The following is a 16,787-nucleotide window of genomic DNA, read 5'->3' on the forward strand; positions in this document are numbered from 1 at the left end:
TAATATGTAGGGTGAAAACTGGAAAGCACGACCGGAAGTTCGGCTACGGTGGAGGGAAATATCTTGTTTTTTCTTTCTTCTTCTACTGCTTCTAGTTTCCGGAGACGACTAAAAATAAACCAAATAACCGACCGGAAGCTTTGTCTGTTCGCCTACACGTATACAAAACTTTTTTTTTCTACGGGAAGAACTGAATACGAAGGAGCTGTACATCGAAAAGAAAAAAATCTACGGGACTCATCGGATACTGCTTGGACGATACCGGTAATGGCCAGGAAGAACTAAAGAAGAAAAAACAAAAATTGTATAGAAGATGACGAAACCATATTATCGAGGGCTGTGGAAAGTGTAACGAGCGTGCGCTGTATAGTTCGGCGGTGGATCAAGGGTTGTCATAGCAACTAGTCAACCGACTTCTGAAAAGGGAGCATCCAGGCTTGAATAATAGCCAGGCCATCTGCGTTGCATTTATCCGGCCGTATGCTCTCCGTCCCAACAACAAGCTTTAGTCGTACAGTATATAGAACAGATATACAGCACACACATCCGTTCGTTTTTTGTTTTTTCTCCCTCTTTTTTTTTTTTTTTTTTGTTGCCCCTAGACGTGTTGAAGTTTCCTCTCTACAACGCCTGTTTATCTGTTTTACAGACATGGACCATACAGGGAATATACGCCTGTAAATAAATTTAGTCTCTTAAACCAAAAAAAACGAAAAAAATTGGTACAATTTTATCGTGAATCTTTTTACCCCACTCAACAAACCGCTTGATTGAAACGTGATCGAATGAAATTTTGGCAGGTTGTCCGTACTCGACAAAATTCGACGTTTCTATATTGGAAAAAGAACATGTCACGTTGTTCCTGAAATGGACTGACGGTCGACTCTATTGCGAGTTTCGTATTACCAATGAAAAACGGTTTTGGTCGAGCGCCAAGCCTATAGTTATTTTCCCTTTTTTTCTTTTCTCTTTTTCTTTTTCTCTCCCTCGCAGTGTATGTAGAGTGGGGTACGTAGAAGCCCTCCCATTCGCCGGAGCTGCGCGTACAGCGGAGCCTCCCTTTTAAGTTTCTCTCCCTGTGTGCTTTTCCCGGCCACGACAGCGCCATGCAAACCGAGAGTTCCAGACACATCAGTCGATCAGTTTCTCCCACACGGTGTAGTCGAAATAAGTGAACTTGATAAGGCTTTCTCGGAGTCTATCTCTATTTTCGTTTGTCTCCGTGATGCCTTTACGCAAACCGGTGCTGTGTTAGTGTGCGCGCGTGTTTGCCGCGGGGGCCGTTGTATCTACTGCCTTCGTTCGGGATTGTGGTGCAACTCGCAGCTGATTCTCCGACTTGCAATTCTCTTCGGCACGCACCAAGAAACAAATAAGGTACATGACAAGGATTCTACGTGTTAGAAAAGAGAAAATGTAAGGCCTCTCCATTATTGGGCCTTCAGTTCTTTTTTTGGAGTGTAACGAGTTTGACAGTTTGGCTTAACGAGGTCCAAATGATTCACGCGTATCAACTGTTGAGTAACGTCCTCGTTATTAAACTACTGAAGGTCATCATAATTTTCCTCCTCTCCTAATGCTGCCGATTATTATTGACACCATTTTCTTTTGGGGAAAGATGAAGAGATGATAAGTACGACTTAAAAAAATATATACTGTGTATTGGTAATAGGCGCTTTCATATAAAGCACCAAGATATGGCTCATCAGAGGCTGCTGAGTGATTTTGGAAGTTTGCCACAAATGTCCCAATTTTTTTTGGCTGCGCCGGAACAAAAGCGGATAATAATATCAATCGTTGTGCACATACACGGGGATCACTGACGCATCGCATTGAAATGATCTGATAGCTCAGCAACTCGTCACCTATCTGTCCTAGGGTAGTAAACGAGCTACAGACTAAAAATCCACGTTTCTCTACACGACTCGATGTAGACACGTAAACGTATACGGACACGTACTATAGTACGTGGCGACCAGACGATTCTTTTTCCTTCCATCCATCAGCCATGTAATCGCCGTTTCGTCTTGAATACATCATCGTAAATCAAGGAAGAAGAAAAGATCTCTGGCCGTGCGCGAGCGGTCACAATCTTTCACATAAATAATATGCATCTACACACTCAGTATGGAACAACGTGTACTGTACGTTTATGTGTACCTTATATGTCAAAGCGAAGCCGGTGCTTTTCAAAGAACAAGTGATACCACGAGTGGGCCAAGGATGTTCCCGGGAGTCAAGGCGCGGGAAATCTGGAAAACTTTGAAAACCACCAAAAGATAACTCAAACAATAAATGATAAGGGAAACGAATTGACAGAGGGGGTAAAAATAAAAAATCTGAGAGAAAATTAAGATAAATCATGTAGTGGCATAGACAATTTGTCGATACGTTCATATGGAAATTTGATGACGACAACGACCGTCTCCTATTCACCGCATTTCTATAAAAGGACAGAGTAATGGCTCTGTTCTTCCTGAAAAGGTCTTGGTATTGACGAACCCCAAGGAGAGGCCTCTGTTAGCTATGTGTGCTCTCTTTCTTTTTTCTTTTTTGTTCATTTCGTTTTGTTGTTATTCGCTATGGTTACCGCCCTTCATCCTAATAAAAAAGAAAGAAGAAAAAAACGAAAGAAAAAAAGAGGACTGCATATCATTTGAAACGCGTGAGAAGACGAATGGAAACTTGGCTGCTCGAATATCAGACCTGCATGATGCCCTTGTGTTTCTTTCTGATATATTATTCGAGTTCGTGCTGCTGCAAAAATCTCGTTCGAGACGAGTCCAAGGCGGAGGCGCAAACACTTCCCTTTTGGTGTGTGCTGCTGCTGTTGTTTGTGATTCAATGGCTCGTCACGCCCTACTTCTTCCCCCACTCTTTCATCACCGTCTTTTTTACGCCTTTTTCTTTACAGCCAAAAACCCCCCACCTTGTTCGAAAAGCTTGTTGCTCTTCAGCGATATTTCCTATTATGTAGTTATACCGCGGCTTTTGCTATAAAATTCCTACCCTGCCCAGGGGATGTGAACGAAGAGTTTTCGTCGTTAGGTTTTTGGAAATTCAATCCGACCGTTCCGATTTCAGTCCCCTGTCTACGATGTATTTATTTATATCAATACGTACTGCATATGCAATGCTATGCAGCAAAAATTGACTACAACGCTGTGCCAAAGGTAGTGGACTGCTATTTTGTTGTTGCATGTTTACTGCAGCCGTACACGGAACTGCTGGTGAATCATCATGCTAAAACCTTTACAGGAGGAATCACATGCAAACGGGAGTGGTCCGCTATAGTCAGACACTAAGGCTAATATTCTCGTGAATATTCTATTCTCGTGTTCACGAAAAGGCGTTTCGTTAGAAACGACCCGTCAACCAATCGATTGCAGAATAAGAACCAAAAAGACTGTACGCTAGAATGGCTGAATATTTTCAATCGTATATGTCACGAAACGGTGATAAGATGGCTGGCGTTCGAATATCTGGAAACGAAATTCCGTCACGATGAGTAGGCTAAAGGTGTGTTGTCTGAGTTTGGCTCGAGGCCCCAATCGACTGTATAGCTATATGTGTTTATTACCGTGTAGCAGTATAGACTACAAGTCAATCAGACAGTAGGACCTCTAGGCCTTTTATATAACCCTTTTTCTGACTACGAAATGGAACCTAAATTCTCATGCTGCTGATTATGTATAAGATTATACTACTGCTTTTTAATTTCTCTTTTATTTTTTTAAATTTAACCTACGCATTTCCAATGGGTTTCCCGATTCTTCACGGTCTTCAGAGTTCCGACTGTTGACCTTAATCGATTGTTGTTGTTTGGTTGTTTTTTTCCCCCCTTTTTCTTTACTCGTTCTCATAATAAACACAAGCCGTTAAAAAGAAGAAAAAAAAAGGGAAGAATGAAAATGACGAGGACTCCAGCTAAGATCCGTCATCACGTCAATACAAGACAGTGTGGCTTGAAACCTATCAATTCCCTTCATTTTCCCAACGGTTACCACTGACGATCATAAACAGACGACCTCGTCTCTGGTAAAAAGGTGACGTCATCGCGTCGAATTTTCTAGCACGAAACAGAGGGATCTACAAGCCTTTCCAGGGCGTCCTCCAAATGTCGGGGAACGACGTAACCGTACAGTCAGAGCGAGAAACACGATACCCGCCCACCCAGCGCACATAGGATTCCTTCTTCAACCTGGGGTACTAACAAAGTGAGAGTGCGGGATGAGAGGCCGTCAAGAGGGGAACGCAGAGACGAAACAGACGAGATAGCCGAAGAGAGAAACACGTCAGCAGCCTTATCAGTCACGGTATAGGCTCTCTCTCTTTCCCTCTTTTGCTGGTGAATGAGAACGTCGACGTAGTTACATTCAACCTCACGTGCAGATTACCCATCTCGCTAGCATTTTCATTTCATGGTGAAAAAAGATAAGACGAAATAGAAACAACAATTTTCATTTGTTTACTGTGTGGGAAATGAGCGTCGCAAAGCTCCATATCTTTAGCCGTCACGATATTAAAAATGGAGCCGGGAAAGTTTTTTAAACAATAAGTGGAGCTGTAGATAAAGTACTTTAAGTGAGTCTCATATTCCGTGCCGTGTACGAGTTAAGCGATAGCGGCAATTTCTGGTCGACTTTTCTTTTTCCTATGCTTCGTCGAACGAGCGTGGGATTGAAGATCAGCGCAAAAAACTTTTTCTCCGGCTTTTTTTATTTACTATAGAACAATCGAAAAATTCTGAATGTTTATATCTTGTACACTCTCTCTCTCTCTCTTCCTGGGAGCATTCTGTTGCGCTAGTTATAATTATAGTACATCGCTAGCAGCGACAGTATACGCTACCAGATGCAGTAGTAATACGTTTCTTTTTCTTTCTGGCCGTAAGACCATTAGTTTGGACTTTTAGCTTTGCTGCTGACCAATTAAACGTAATATGCGTATAGCACACGCGTTCAAAACAGTAAATGGATTTTTAAAGAAAGTCCCCATTTCAACAGCAACGAAAAAGAAAAATCAAGTGGCAGTCAACAACAAGATGGAAAAGCCAGTCCATCAACACAAAACAAGTGTGAGTGGAACCAGGACTTGTATGGTATTCCCATCATTCTTCACGAATTCATCATTGATCAAACCATCCACTGCAGCAGCTATGTGCGCTATAGCTGCTAAAACATAACGTGGACTAACTAAGACTATAAATAAAGACTCTGTGTATGTAACGGTACCTATGTGCTGTATAAGGTTACGTTTTTATTGTATTCCTTTTTTTTTATGGAGGGGGGAGGCTGTTGATAAAGATTATTGCTGTCACGATAGGCGTCCGCCCGACAACGTACGCCAGCGTGCGTTGAGTGGTTTCTGATGTTAGCTCTCCATCTGTTTTTCTGTTTTCATCTCTTTTACTTTTCCCTCGTTTCCCTCCAGCTCATCTCTTTTTGTTTAGACCATTTGAACGTGACAAATGCTAAACAAAAAGTTATAAATATGGCTGAATTTGTTGTTCGAAGAACAAAACCATACAAAAATTATCTCACGAAAGAAACTAAAACTAAATGTGTGTTGTGTAAATAACAGGAGGTGCTAGAGGCAAGATGATGGCTACAGCGGCTGTCAAGCGAGCTTGGCTCAACGCAAATCACCATCAGCAATTGGTCAATGCCAGCAATTCGGATGCAGACTTGAGATCATACTGGCTGCAAGCGCAGCAGTGGACACCAGCAGAACTTCATTATCGGCCCGTTACTGCGACATCTCGACACCATTCTCCATCGCCCGGCGTCGAAGTCTGCGAGCAAGGCCACAATTCCCTCAAAGTCCGCACGGCCGATTGCGGTCCGCATCTCGTCAGTTTAGGCAGTGGTCGACTCAGTACAAATATCACGCTCATTCAGTTGCCTGAAGGTAATTATCAGCAACTAATCGTCAAAATTCACTTGCAGTAGTTCAATAATCCAAGGGTACAAGGCATCGATTGCATGGAATTTCAAGCCCCTCACAGAGAAAGGCGAAAAAACCGAGAAAAAGTTGTTGGTCAATTGAATTACGTGACTAAGGCTTTGCCGTCAGGCTGATTGTGAGGACACTTTCTTCTGGCTCGCATTCGATAGTTCAACCGCTTTATTTATCGCCAGGTTTTCGACTCTTGATTGTCATCATCGACCGATTTTTCAGCGGTGGACTGCCAAGGTTTTTACGTTTATACTCAACAGCAACAGCACAAGTCAATTATTTTTCTCTGACGGAATCGCATTCAGTGTATGTGTTTACGAATTGGAAGCCATCTGACATTCCTTTCTTTGGGCAGTGTCGAGACAACAAAACTTTTCTTTTGGTGTTCCAACCTCCGCTCTGGGCCAGGTCTCTCTTTCTTCGGAGGCGCTGTTAGTTTGTCCACTTCGCCTTCCATCAGAGAAAGATGTCTAATTTTGGTAATCTCGAAGTAGAAAATTGGATTTCCGATTACCCAACTAGGCAGTGACCGATAAGTTTCCAATTCAAATACTTTGATTTGCTAATCCTACATCATCACGTAGGCCATACCAAATTAGGTTATCCAGCAGTCGATAAAGGACAAATGTGAATTGATCAGAATTTCCTGTCCACATTGCCGCCATCATATAAAAAGTAAATTCCTATTTCATTCCTTTTCGTATGGCATTCTATCAGTTCGGAAGGTGGCAATAAAAGTAAACGTCGGTTTCCTCTGCTGTAACGTCAAAGGCCTCCGCTTTTTTACCAGTGGGGAGGCTAATCGATCGCTCAACCCTTAAGATATACGTTTCTATTCTCCACCCATCTGATGGCAGTCTTTTTATTTTTGCTGCTCCGTGTTTCAGACGGTTTTCTTTGTTACCGCCGTTCATGGAAGTCACGGCGGAACGCAGTGAGAAACGGAAAAAAAAAATTGGGAACACTTGAATAAAAGATGGAAAATACCAAGGGAAGAAATCGCATATAGGCCTAGTCATTCCTTTAGCATTTAAAGGGGTTAGAAATCATTTTCTCCCTTCTGTGGGGTAGAATGTCGTGAGTTGAAGGTATCGGGTAAGGGCTTCCACTATACTTTTTCATTTCTAGGTTAGCGTGCGCGTCTAAGTTTCCCCTATCAGAATTCTTGAGAGATCCATCACTTGACTCATCTTTTCATTCTTTTTTTTTGTCGATGTTTTCGAATGATGGAGAAGAAAGAAACAAAAAAGGAAAAGGCAAAATCATCGTAAGAGATATGAGATGCGCCCCACCCTGGATTCATTAGCAAAGGCTTTTATGCAACGCCCCGATGACTCGTCATAATACTTTCTTTACTTACTTTTACTTATACACCATATTTTGATTACATTTTGTTTCTTTCTGATTGTTTTGAATGCTGCTACCGAAGGTCGACTTCTGATGGGCTGTGGTGGGAGCTATGTCCAGCGTCAACCGGATGTTGTGGTCCAGGGGACTGGCGTCGAACCGATTCACTGTTACATCGAAAACATCAATGGCGTCGTCAGCCTCTATCCACTCGGAGAGATGACTTCTGTCGACGGACTACCTGTTGCTACACCTACACGTCTAACTCAAGGTATTTTATTGAAAAAATTTATCAATTCTTTTTTTTTTGTTTGCGTGTCGTTGAATCCAACCTGTTCTTTTCATGGGTGGGGTCGTACCAAACCTATTGGACACGTCGGGCGGGTTGTATTGACGCCCCGCTGCGTTAGCAGGAGAATTATGATTTCGTTTGTTTTGCTCGTTTCTATGCTTGCAGAACTTGCAGGCCTGGTTCCAAGTTTCAACGAATAGAATTGTTCGAAATAGCCCCAGTTATAAATGACAGAGAATTTGATTTAATCAGCACCTTTGGGTGTGAGAGCAGTGCAAAGATCCAATTGGAAGACAATAAAAAGGGTGTTGGTTCGGAGAAAAGGACAACAACAATAGTGTTAATCGTCAAATAAAAACAAACTCAATAAATTTTCTCTGATACTGGGCATGCGAACCATGGGAAACTTTGGTGTTTTAGTACGTTGGATTCGTTGAATGTCGTTAATGAAGCGGTACCACGGCAAGGATTAGGTAATCAGGAAAACCAAGATTGTCAAGCGGAAAATAGAAACAATAGAACCAATCAGTGTTGTTCAGTGCTATTGTTGTTGCTTTCGTTAGGGACACGCAAATAGACAATGTCAAAGCGAATGGATGCAAGGAAAAAGGGAAATCGTCAACCACCTGCTGCGTGTTGTGTCACATTATGTTTGATTTTCTATTTTGCTTTAGTTCATTTTCAAAACAAGTAAAAAAAGTCTCGCTAGATGGCATTGACTTGACACATATTACTAGGTGCCTCAACCTACGCTCGTCTACACACTACACACAACTGTCAACTCTCCCTTCTTTTCGCGTTGTATTATAACAGAGCAGCGGCTTGTTGCTTTGTGTGCAGTGTGTTTCACCACTAGCAAGAGACTATAGTCTCAGCGTGTGTCCGTATCTGTGTGTAAGAGAGCGTCGGAAGACATCGTCTGTCTGTTGTTAATTTTTTCTGTCTTTCTTACATTGTTAAACGTAATGTGAATGTGGCTGGACTGCTTTCTGTGCCAGCATCAAGCCGTGAAGAAAGAAGTGAAACTGTTCCAGAGAAAATGTTCTCGATAGCGTCGCCATGTGTGCGTCCCAGTTTGTGATGGTATGCAATTCTACAAGTCACATTCTTTTCATCCGATTTCCCCATTGTCCTAGGCATTATCCTTTTTATGGATTTTGGCGTGCCACTTGATTCTCCCCTTTCCAACATTGGCTGCTTTTTTGCCATAACATTCCTGCAGGTGGTGTCATTTTTACCTTTTGCACTGGCAAATGGGCCGTTCCTCCCTGATGTGTGAAAGGAGGCATAATTTCTTATCCCTTTGCTCATCCAAATCTGGTCTTCACATTTGTCTGTCTTTCTGGCAGATAAACCATCCCATACTGCTCCAAAAATCCATTTTCTCCATTGACTAGGCCAGCCTCAGGGCCTAGCATGTTTAAAAAAAGAAGTGAAAAACATGTTCCAAGACCAAGAGTTCATCACCAAACAGAAAGCAGTAGAAGAATGCAGAGATAGAACAATAGAAGAGTTTTAAAAAGAAGATAGAATGAGAGAAAAGATAGACAGAAAGAGAGGCGCGACCGATCGACCGACCGTGAAACACACTCATCAACATCGGATAACGTGATACATCCCCATCTCCATTTAAAGAGAAGCTTCCCGGCCTCCACCCAATAGTAATAACAGCAGCAGCAGCATCCTCATGACAGAAAAACAAAACAGAAAACTAAATACTTTCATCTTAGTCATTTTCTCTACACCAACGGCCTCGTTTTCCAAAGTTTTTTGTTTTTTTTCTCAATGGTTTGAAAATAAACCGATGCGGTCATTTCGTCTTGAAAAGAGAAATGAAAGAAAGAAGAAAAGAGAGGGAGAGAGAGAGAGAGCAAGCAAGAAAGCCATCGAAGTATAGGAGAAAAGACATTGACGGGCGACTGGTGGTGGTGGTGTGTGCGTTGCCATTGCCGTGGCCAGCGGTCGGCATCTTGTGTGACCATAAAAAGTCACGCACTACTTTACATAACTGGTCCCTCTCTCTCTCTCTCTCTCTCCCACCCCCCCCACCCCTCTCTTCAATGGTCTGAGCTGAGTACGGATAGATCCAGATAAGGTGGACGGATTGCCTCCACGAAGAAACGAGAAAAAGACGGGGGGTCGCCTGACTCTTCTTTGAAATATACATATATTTTTTTGCTCATCTCCTTACAAAGTGTTTGTGTGGCCCGGAAGGGTTTATGGAGTTGGGAGTTTATGACCAGTTAAAACTGCCTATTTTCTTGCAGTATATAAGCATCTCTATGTTTTCTCAAGAATGTCGTCTTGTTCTATTTTTAGGTTCTATGATTTGCGTTGGTAGATCCAATTATTTTCGCTTCAATCATCCGGAAGAGGCTGAACGGATGAAGACAATCCTGCCGAACGCACGGATATCGTCCGTACCCATGAGTTTTGCCAATGCATCGTCAGCAGCTGGAATCCCCAGCCCGCCATCAGCAACGTCGCCTGAGCCTCCGGGTACGATTCTGCTTTCTTTTAAATTTTTTCCTCGTGCCTGCAGACAGTATTTACAGTAACGTGTGCCACAAATGCGATGTCATGTGTTTCCGACGTGACAAAAAAAAAGCTGATTCTTCGGGCTAATGGGTCCGGTTTCTCCTACCTCTATTTATTTTATTTTTTTGTTTTTCGTTCTTGAAACAAGGTCTTGACAATCCGGAATATTTCCACATGCCGGGCGTAAATGGCCACCGTCATCTACTTAGTAATGGAAACAGTGCGTTTCAACCGGTACGTAGCAGTAGTCCGCAGTATATCGGCGAATATTTGCATCCGCGGATGCTGTCGCATTTCGATCACGATGACGACGACGACTACGAAGTGTCCGTTCCGACCTCACCACAGCAGCAGTCCAGGTGGCATTCCGCCTCGCCTAAAGTTTTTTTGCCCAACTCGTCGACCGTTTCACTACCAGCTAGTGCGGTTCTGGGCGTGCGCGGCCGCTCTGCCACGCCGACGGCCGTTCCAACTAGCAATCTGGCATCGTCAGAAGCTCACAACTCACACAAGAGATCGCATTCCGTCGGTACAAGTCACACTTTAAACTTGCAACAACAACAACAAATCAAGCCGAATTTAAGGCAAGAGCGGAGTAGTCTGGAGGCACTGGCTGCCTGCGAGAATCAGCTGGAAGAACGTCGTCGCAAGGTTTTTTTTCAATTCGGCTCAGTAAACAGGGCGACATCTTATTATCATAAATCATTTTGACGTTTTCAGGCTCAAGAGGATCGTGTAAAAGAACAAGAACAAGAACGAGAGGAACGTGCTCGGTTAGACGAGATTTTACAAATGTGTGCAGAGTATCAACGGCAAATTGACGATGAACAGCGACACTCCCGCGACACCTTCACCTTGTGTGAAACTCGACCTGACAGTCCTTCCTCTAGCAAACAACAGGCCCAATCGGCAGCTTCCGGCAAGCCTCCACCCTCCCCTGGTCATAGTCTCCATCCAAACAGGTTAGGAATGCTAATTTAAAAAGGATATGAAAAAGAGGGGGAAAAAAAGGAAAAAGAATTTGAAAACAAAACTAAGAAAATAGATAAAAATAAATATGAAACGGGTTGAGCCTGGAACCAATGGTAATCATTGGCTAGAACAAAAACAACGCCCTTCCGTTTCCATTGTACAGCCATTTGTTTGCTGTCTAGCCCCAAGTGTCAACAGCCTGGACAGAGCGATTTCACCCTTAAAGACTGAAGAGCTGTTCTCTCTTGCCCACTGCACTTGCTCCATTATATACATGTATGGCGTTGTTTCTTACATGGTAATAGCGTGACAGCTTTTAACACCCAGGTATTTGCACGATAAAGAAAAATCGGCTCGGTTCACCGCCGTAGTTGTAAATTTGATAAAAACGTGAGGAACATTGACAATGCTGTAGAAGTATTCCAGTCACGTAATTGATATCTAATAGTTTCTGACTGTTGGTCAGTTATGGGTCGACGTACCGTGACGAGGAAGTGATGATAAACAGCTCCGTGTGGTGTGTATGCGTTTGTCATTTTTATGATTTCTTTTTTAATTTTTCTGGTTTTCTTGTTCGCTTTGTGAAGGATTAAGACTAACGGGTCTCTGCCACGCAATGAAACGAAACGTTCGGTTCAGTCACCCAATGGCACCACCGTGGCCGGACGCAACTTGAACACATCCGAAGATGAATTAAGTGGCATTTTCACTTTTGATCCAACGCCCAATTCCATGCCAGCCAGTCCTTCTCTCTCGAACCAACAGACGGCCGTCGAGTCTGTCATCAGCTGCAAAAGTCCCTACGAAAACGTGTGTGTTCCACAAAGTCCACGCACGCGCATCCGCACAACGCTTGGCAAAAATAAAGAAGAGAGTCCCGAAAGTATCTCATCCAGCCAACACACTTATCAGCTCATCACGTCCGGCGTTGCCGCCGAGGTATTTCAAATTCATAACTCACTACGACCTGACTGAATACATGGAAAAGTTTTATTTAAGGTGGCCAAGAGGGAAGCTGGCCGGCTGGAGAAGGAGTGCCAGCAAATTATGTGCATTGTTTCCACGTTGAAAAATCATGTCACGGACGTAGAGCATCAGATTGACGAAGCCATTCGCGAAGTAAGATATCCACATTTTTTATGTTTATATTTTATCTTATCTTGTGTAGGAAGTGAAACCGAGCATCTGCGTGAAGAGATAAGAATTGTATACAAAATTCGAAAAAAATGTTCAATTGTCGGGTTTGTGTGATCCCTTCTACAGGCCGAAATGGAGCGTGCTCTGTTACAAGGAGAACTGACAGCGCAGCTTGAGAAAATTTTGCAGGACGAAAAATGGATCGAACAATTAGAACAAAAGGATCAGAAATTGGCTGCCGAACTGGAAGAATTTCGATTTGAAGAAGGCGCCAAAATTCAGACTTCCAAGTCCAAAATGGAAAACATCGAGCTCGAACTTAACAAGTACTATCTCGATTTTCTTTGGCTTCGTCGACAATATGCTGACTTTCCGACTTTTTGCTTGAATTTAATAGATTGGAAGAGGAATGTGACGCTTTCAGTGGGTCAACGGACGAAGAAACGGCGTTGCTGGAAAAAATCAAATTACAACACGAGCTTCTAGACACTGAACGGAAGGTACCTATATCATTAATCTGTCAGCTAAATGAATGCACCTGATAATTAATGTGGTTTTCCTTTGCAGTCATTTGAAGATCTAGAATTTCGACTGATGGAAGGCGTGGCTCATCGGGAAGCCGAACGCGAAGAGTTACACAAGGAAATGGCCAGCGTTGAATTGCGTCTACTCCAACGTAGACAGCAGCTCAGGGAAGTGGAACAGCAACAGCGACAGGCATCTGAGTCGGCCCGGAAAGAAGCACAGGAACTAGCTAACAGACGGAAAGAATTGTTCCAACAAATTGAGGAGGTTAAATAATTGAACGAGTTGAAAATTTCCGCTGTTTTATTGTGTCCTAATGTTTATAATTTCTTACATTAAAAAAATGTGTAACAGGAAAAATCAAAACTACTAGTGCTGCAAAATAAGCTGGAACAGCTTTTTAGAGCCGGCCTGGCCGGCGGGCATTACGACAATGGAGCCGAAGCTTCGTCTGATACTGAAGAGGTGAACTCAATATTTCAGTTTCGCTTAGAGAAATGTAGTAAATTCGTCCAAGAGTAAACCAGGCAAGCCAATTGTGCAAAAAGAGAAACTTTGGTGTAAGTGACTGTGGTTGCGCTTAAGTGGTAGTGGTACGTAATCACGCTCAACATTGCAGGGGGGACCCTGCTGGCAACTTTTCGTGGTTTTCTTTTTGTTTTCCTTCCGTTTTTTGGCCTATTCTTGGACGCACGATAGATTGGATCAACAAAGGGTAGATTTATTGCCGTCACCCGTTCAAATGAATGTTATTTATGGGCGTCTGTGTTGGACACCACTTTGCAAGATAATAATAAAAAAAATGTTTTCTTTGTTTTCTTTTTTATGGCAGAGTGTGACGGATATCGAGCAGAGGCTGCAGGAATTACGTCAGATGGGCCACTCTCAAGAAGATTTGGATCGTATAGAGCGGATTGCTAGCCAAAACAGGGCGTTGAACAACACTGATGACCAGAGCCGCAAGGCAACGGCAACATTAATGGAAATTGAACGCAATCGTCAGTTGATCTTAGTGCAACAAGGAGCCCAAGTACTGGAATTTGAACGGAAAAAAGTTGCCGAGCTTAAGCGACGCGTTCAAGATCAGGTGCGAGCACAATGGGAGGAACGAAGATCAATGGAACAGCAGCAGCAGTCGGTCGACCGTGAAGTCAACTGTCACAGTCTCAACAGTGTTGGGAGCAGTGAAGAATCCCGTTCCAGTTTGACAGGGAGCGACGCCCCCACCGAGAGGTTGATAGATACATTCGTACCGTCTCACTCAACAGCTCTGTCCTTTAACCGTTCCTATCTTTTTCACCGTCACGTACAGCGATGATGTTCCAGCCAAAACGAATGGTCCCGACCGTGGTAGCAACGGTAGTACTACATCGGCGCCCAGTACGTCCATCACCAGCATTCTGGAGGTCAAGGTAATTGAAAGAAAATAAAATCATTATTCTTTTTATGTTTTCCTTTTTAAGTTTTCGTCGCCAAGAGCAACCAAGCTTGATGAATGACATGGTTTTAACTGGAACATTGGGTAACCAACACAAAATAGGGGGGAAAAAAAGGAGAGAAAACTGCGAATCTACTCAGGGTGGTCGTTGCTTTCCTTAGCCGTCTATTTATAACAAGAGTTAAAATCCCTGCCCGGCCCGAGCCCATTTCAGTTTGTTTGCCGGAACCCGCAGGTCGCAATGCGCGCCATCGGCACCAAAAAGTTGAGACAGTGTTCACGAAGCTGTCCAGTGTGATTCTGGCCTTCACCACTAGCTGAGGTTGCGACAAAGGAAAGAAAAAAAAATTAATTGAAGAAAGAAAAAACTGGGTTTCGTTTTCTAGACAGCTTCTAAGAGTGTTGCCTGTCCGCCCACATTGTTTGTCTGATGACTTTTTAAGTGGTCTACCTATTTATTGGAATCATTGCCAAACATCATTCTCTCATGTCGCTCATGTGGATGAACTACATGCGGATGCGCGTACGTGCTAAACGTCGAACCAGCAATTCTCGTCAGCCAAGTTTCGACCACGCAAAAGAGGTATGATTCAGCCCTTATCCAGTCTCCAGTTACCGCAAGTGAAATCCAATCAAGGTTTAGGAGGCGGGTTGAATAACTCACAACGAGTAACGTGCTCTGTTTTCTACGATGGAAAACGTCAAAGTTAGTTTCGATTTTAATCTTTTAGCAATTTTTTTTCCTACGACGACTGCCATCAAGTGTACGCCAAGTAGTTGTTGCATTTAAGAAAGAAAATCGGACGTCTTTGCCATTTTCCAAAACCATTGTTTTCTGGTGTAATGTAAAGTCCGCTAAATGGGGCGGGAAGCAGGATTACTTTTATGCTTAGTGTCCGAAGCGGACCCTTCGGACATCCTTGATCAGAAAGTAATTCGAGAAATCGTAAATAGGCTTCATCATCGATCGTCAATTGGAAGCATGACGTTAGTCTGTCGATTGGCGTCCACCGCCTCACAAGCGCGTGAGAAAAACGGCCATTTCCGTCTTAGCTATTTCTTTCCCACCAAATGAAAATGCTGTCGGCTGATTCACATCGCGTCCTGTTCTTAAAATATCAGGTAGTGGCTACCATACGCTAGTAGTATGGATTTCCATGGATTCATTTGTTTGGTTTGGGGAATATTTGGAAAAATCCAGTGCGTCTCGATGATGTTTGCAATCCCGGTGTTTGTTTTGGCATGAACCTAAATCTTCCGCCGTCATCGTCTACTGGAATGCCGGACGGCTTTGTTACTGTTTATTATTAAGAATCAGAAAGCTTTGTTAAACAATAATACATCCCAAATCTGATAGGTGCGGCAACACGACTTCAATCAGCAGTTGGAAGATTGCCGGCCATTATCAGAAGCATCATCTTTTGGTGGCGAAGATCTACCCGGCGAAGTTCGTTTGAGAGATAAACAAAGGGTAATGTCTTATTACGTTTTCTTTGGTTTTGGGTGTTTTTATTTATGGTGTTTCTATGACATTAAACACAGCAAATGCAACAACAGCAACAACAGCAGCAGCGACCACTGACGCGTTATTTGCCCGTCCGTGGGGACGGTTTCGACTTGCGCCAGCATGTTGAAACAGCCGGGCATCAGGTGGAACTCTGCCCGCACGTCACTCTGACCTCGACGTCAGCCCGTGGTTACTTGCACAAAATGGGCTCGCGATTCAAGACGTGGAACAAACGCTGGTTTGTTTTTGACCGGACGCAACGCACCTTCCTCTATTTTACTGACAAAAGCGAAACACGCAAACGCAGTGGTGCATACTTCCAGGTCTGTCTCAATCTTTTACCACCAGTGCAACTTTTCTTTTTAAAACATATTGCTATTTTAGGCAATTGAAGAAGTCTACGTTGACCATCTGCAGTCTGTCCGTTCGCCCAATCCTAAGCTGACATTTTGTGTCAAAACACGTGAACGCACATACCATTTGATGGCGCCCAGCGCCGAGGCCATGCGCATCTGGGTTGATGTAATCTTCACTGGAGCTGAAGGCTACCAGCAGTTTCACGTTTGAAGTTTTAAAATATGATTCTCCATCTGGATCGCAACAAAGCAAAGGGCAAAACTGGAATTAAAGGCGCTTATAATGAAATGAAGCCGTGGCCAACCCTTGTATAAAAGAAGTATTCAATTATGATAAAGAGTAAAATCAAGAATCAACCACATATGTTCCTATTTGACGTTGATTTGAAGGAAGGAGTTTGTTTTAAATCCCTTTACTTTTATTTCGCCTTTTAAAATGCAAAGCCAATCACGTCAGTGGAAATTTGTTTTCGGAAATGAAACAAAGCAAACCAGATAATTTTATTTTGCTGTAAATGGAATTGATTGAGTCCTAGTCCATTATTCTTTGGGCGCGATTTGACTTTTCATGTTTTTCAACTGTATTTCTCTATTCCTTTTCTGTTTCGCCGTGCTCCCCTTCCGTCATGGCGTCTATTTGACTGATAGAAGAAGCATCAGCGAAAACAACTGTCGTTTTTAAAAGGCACGCCTCGTTCAATACACAGGTTCTTTTTA

At 43.1% G+C, this 16,787-nt stretch overlaps 1 protein-coding gene across 3 annotated transcripts; it reads left to right on the top strand.

The window, feature by feature from the left end:
• Positions 1 to 1,126: 1,126 nt before the first annotated feature.
• LOC116927762 (pleckstrin homology-like domain family B member 1) lies at positions 1,127 to 16,787 on the top strand. 3 transcript variants are annotated; one of them, XM_045178522.1, is made up of 18 exons: positions 1,127 to 1,377; positions 5,584 to 5,910; positions 7,388 to 7,576; positions 9,917 to 10,096; positions 10,284 to 10,786; positions 10,856 to 11,097; positions 11,574 to 11,624; positions 11,695 to 12,046; positions 12,107 to 12,226; positions 12,371 to 12,570; positions 12,642 to 12,744; positions 12,812 to 13,036; positions 13,124 to 13,234; positions 13,602 to 14,002; positions 14,082 to 14,181; positions 15,565 to 15,678; positions 15,750 to 16,037; positions 16,099 to 16,787. In XM_045178522.1, the coding sequence occupies exons 2-18, from the start codon at positions 5,601 to 5,603 to the stop codon at positions 16,279 to 16,281; spliced, it is 3,672 nt and encodes a 1,223-aa protein (XP_045034457.1). In that variant the 5' UTR covers positions 1,127 to 1,377; positions 5,584 to 5,600; the 3' UTR covers positions 16,282 to 16,787. The 3 variants fall into 3 exon arrangements, with proteins under 3 accessions (XP_045034457.1, XP_032790711.2, XP_045034463.1); XM_032934820.2 differs by lacking the exon at positions 11,574 to 11,624 and having other exon boundaries at positions 1,128 to 1,377; XM_045178528.1 differs by lacking the exons at positions 1,127 to 1,377; positions 5,584 to 5,910; positions 7,388 to 7,576 and adding an exon at positions 8,385 to 8,680.

Source organism: Daphnia magna, linkage group LG1 (assembly GCF_020631705.1).
Source record: "Daphnia magna isolate NIES linkage group LG1, ASM2063170v1.1, whole genome shotgun sequence".
NCBI classification, from domain to species: domain Eukaryota; kingdom Metazoa; phylum Arthropoda; class Branchiopoda; order Diplostraca; family Daphniidae; genus Daphnia; species Daphnia magna.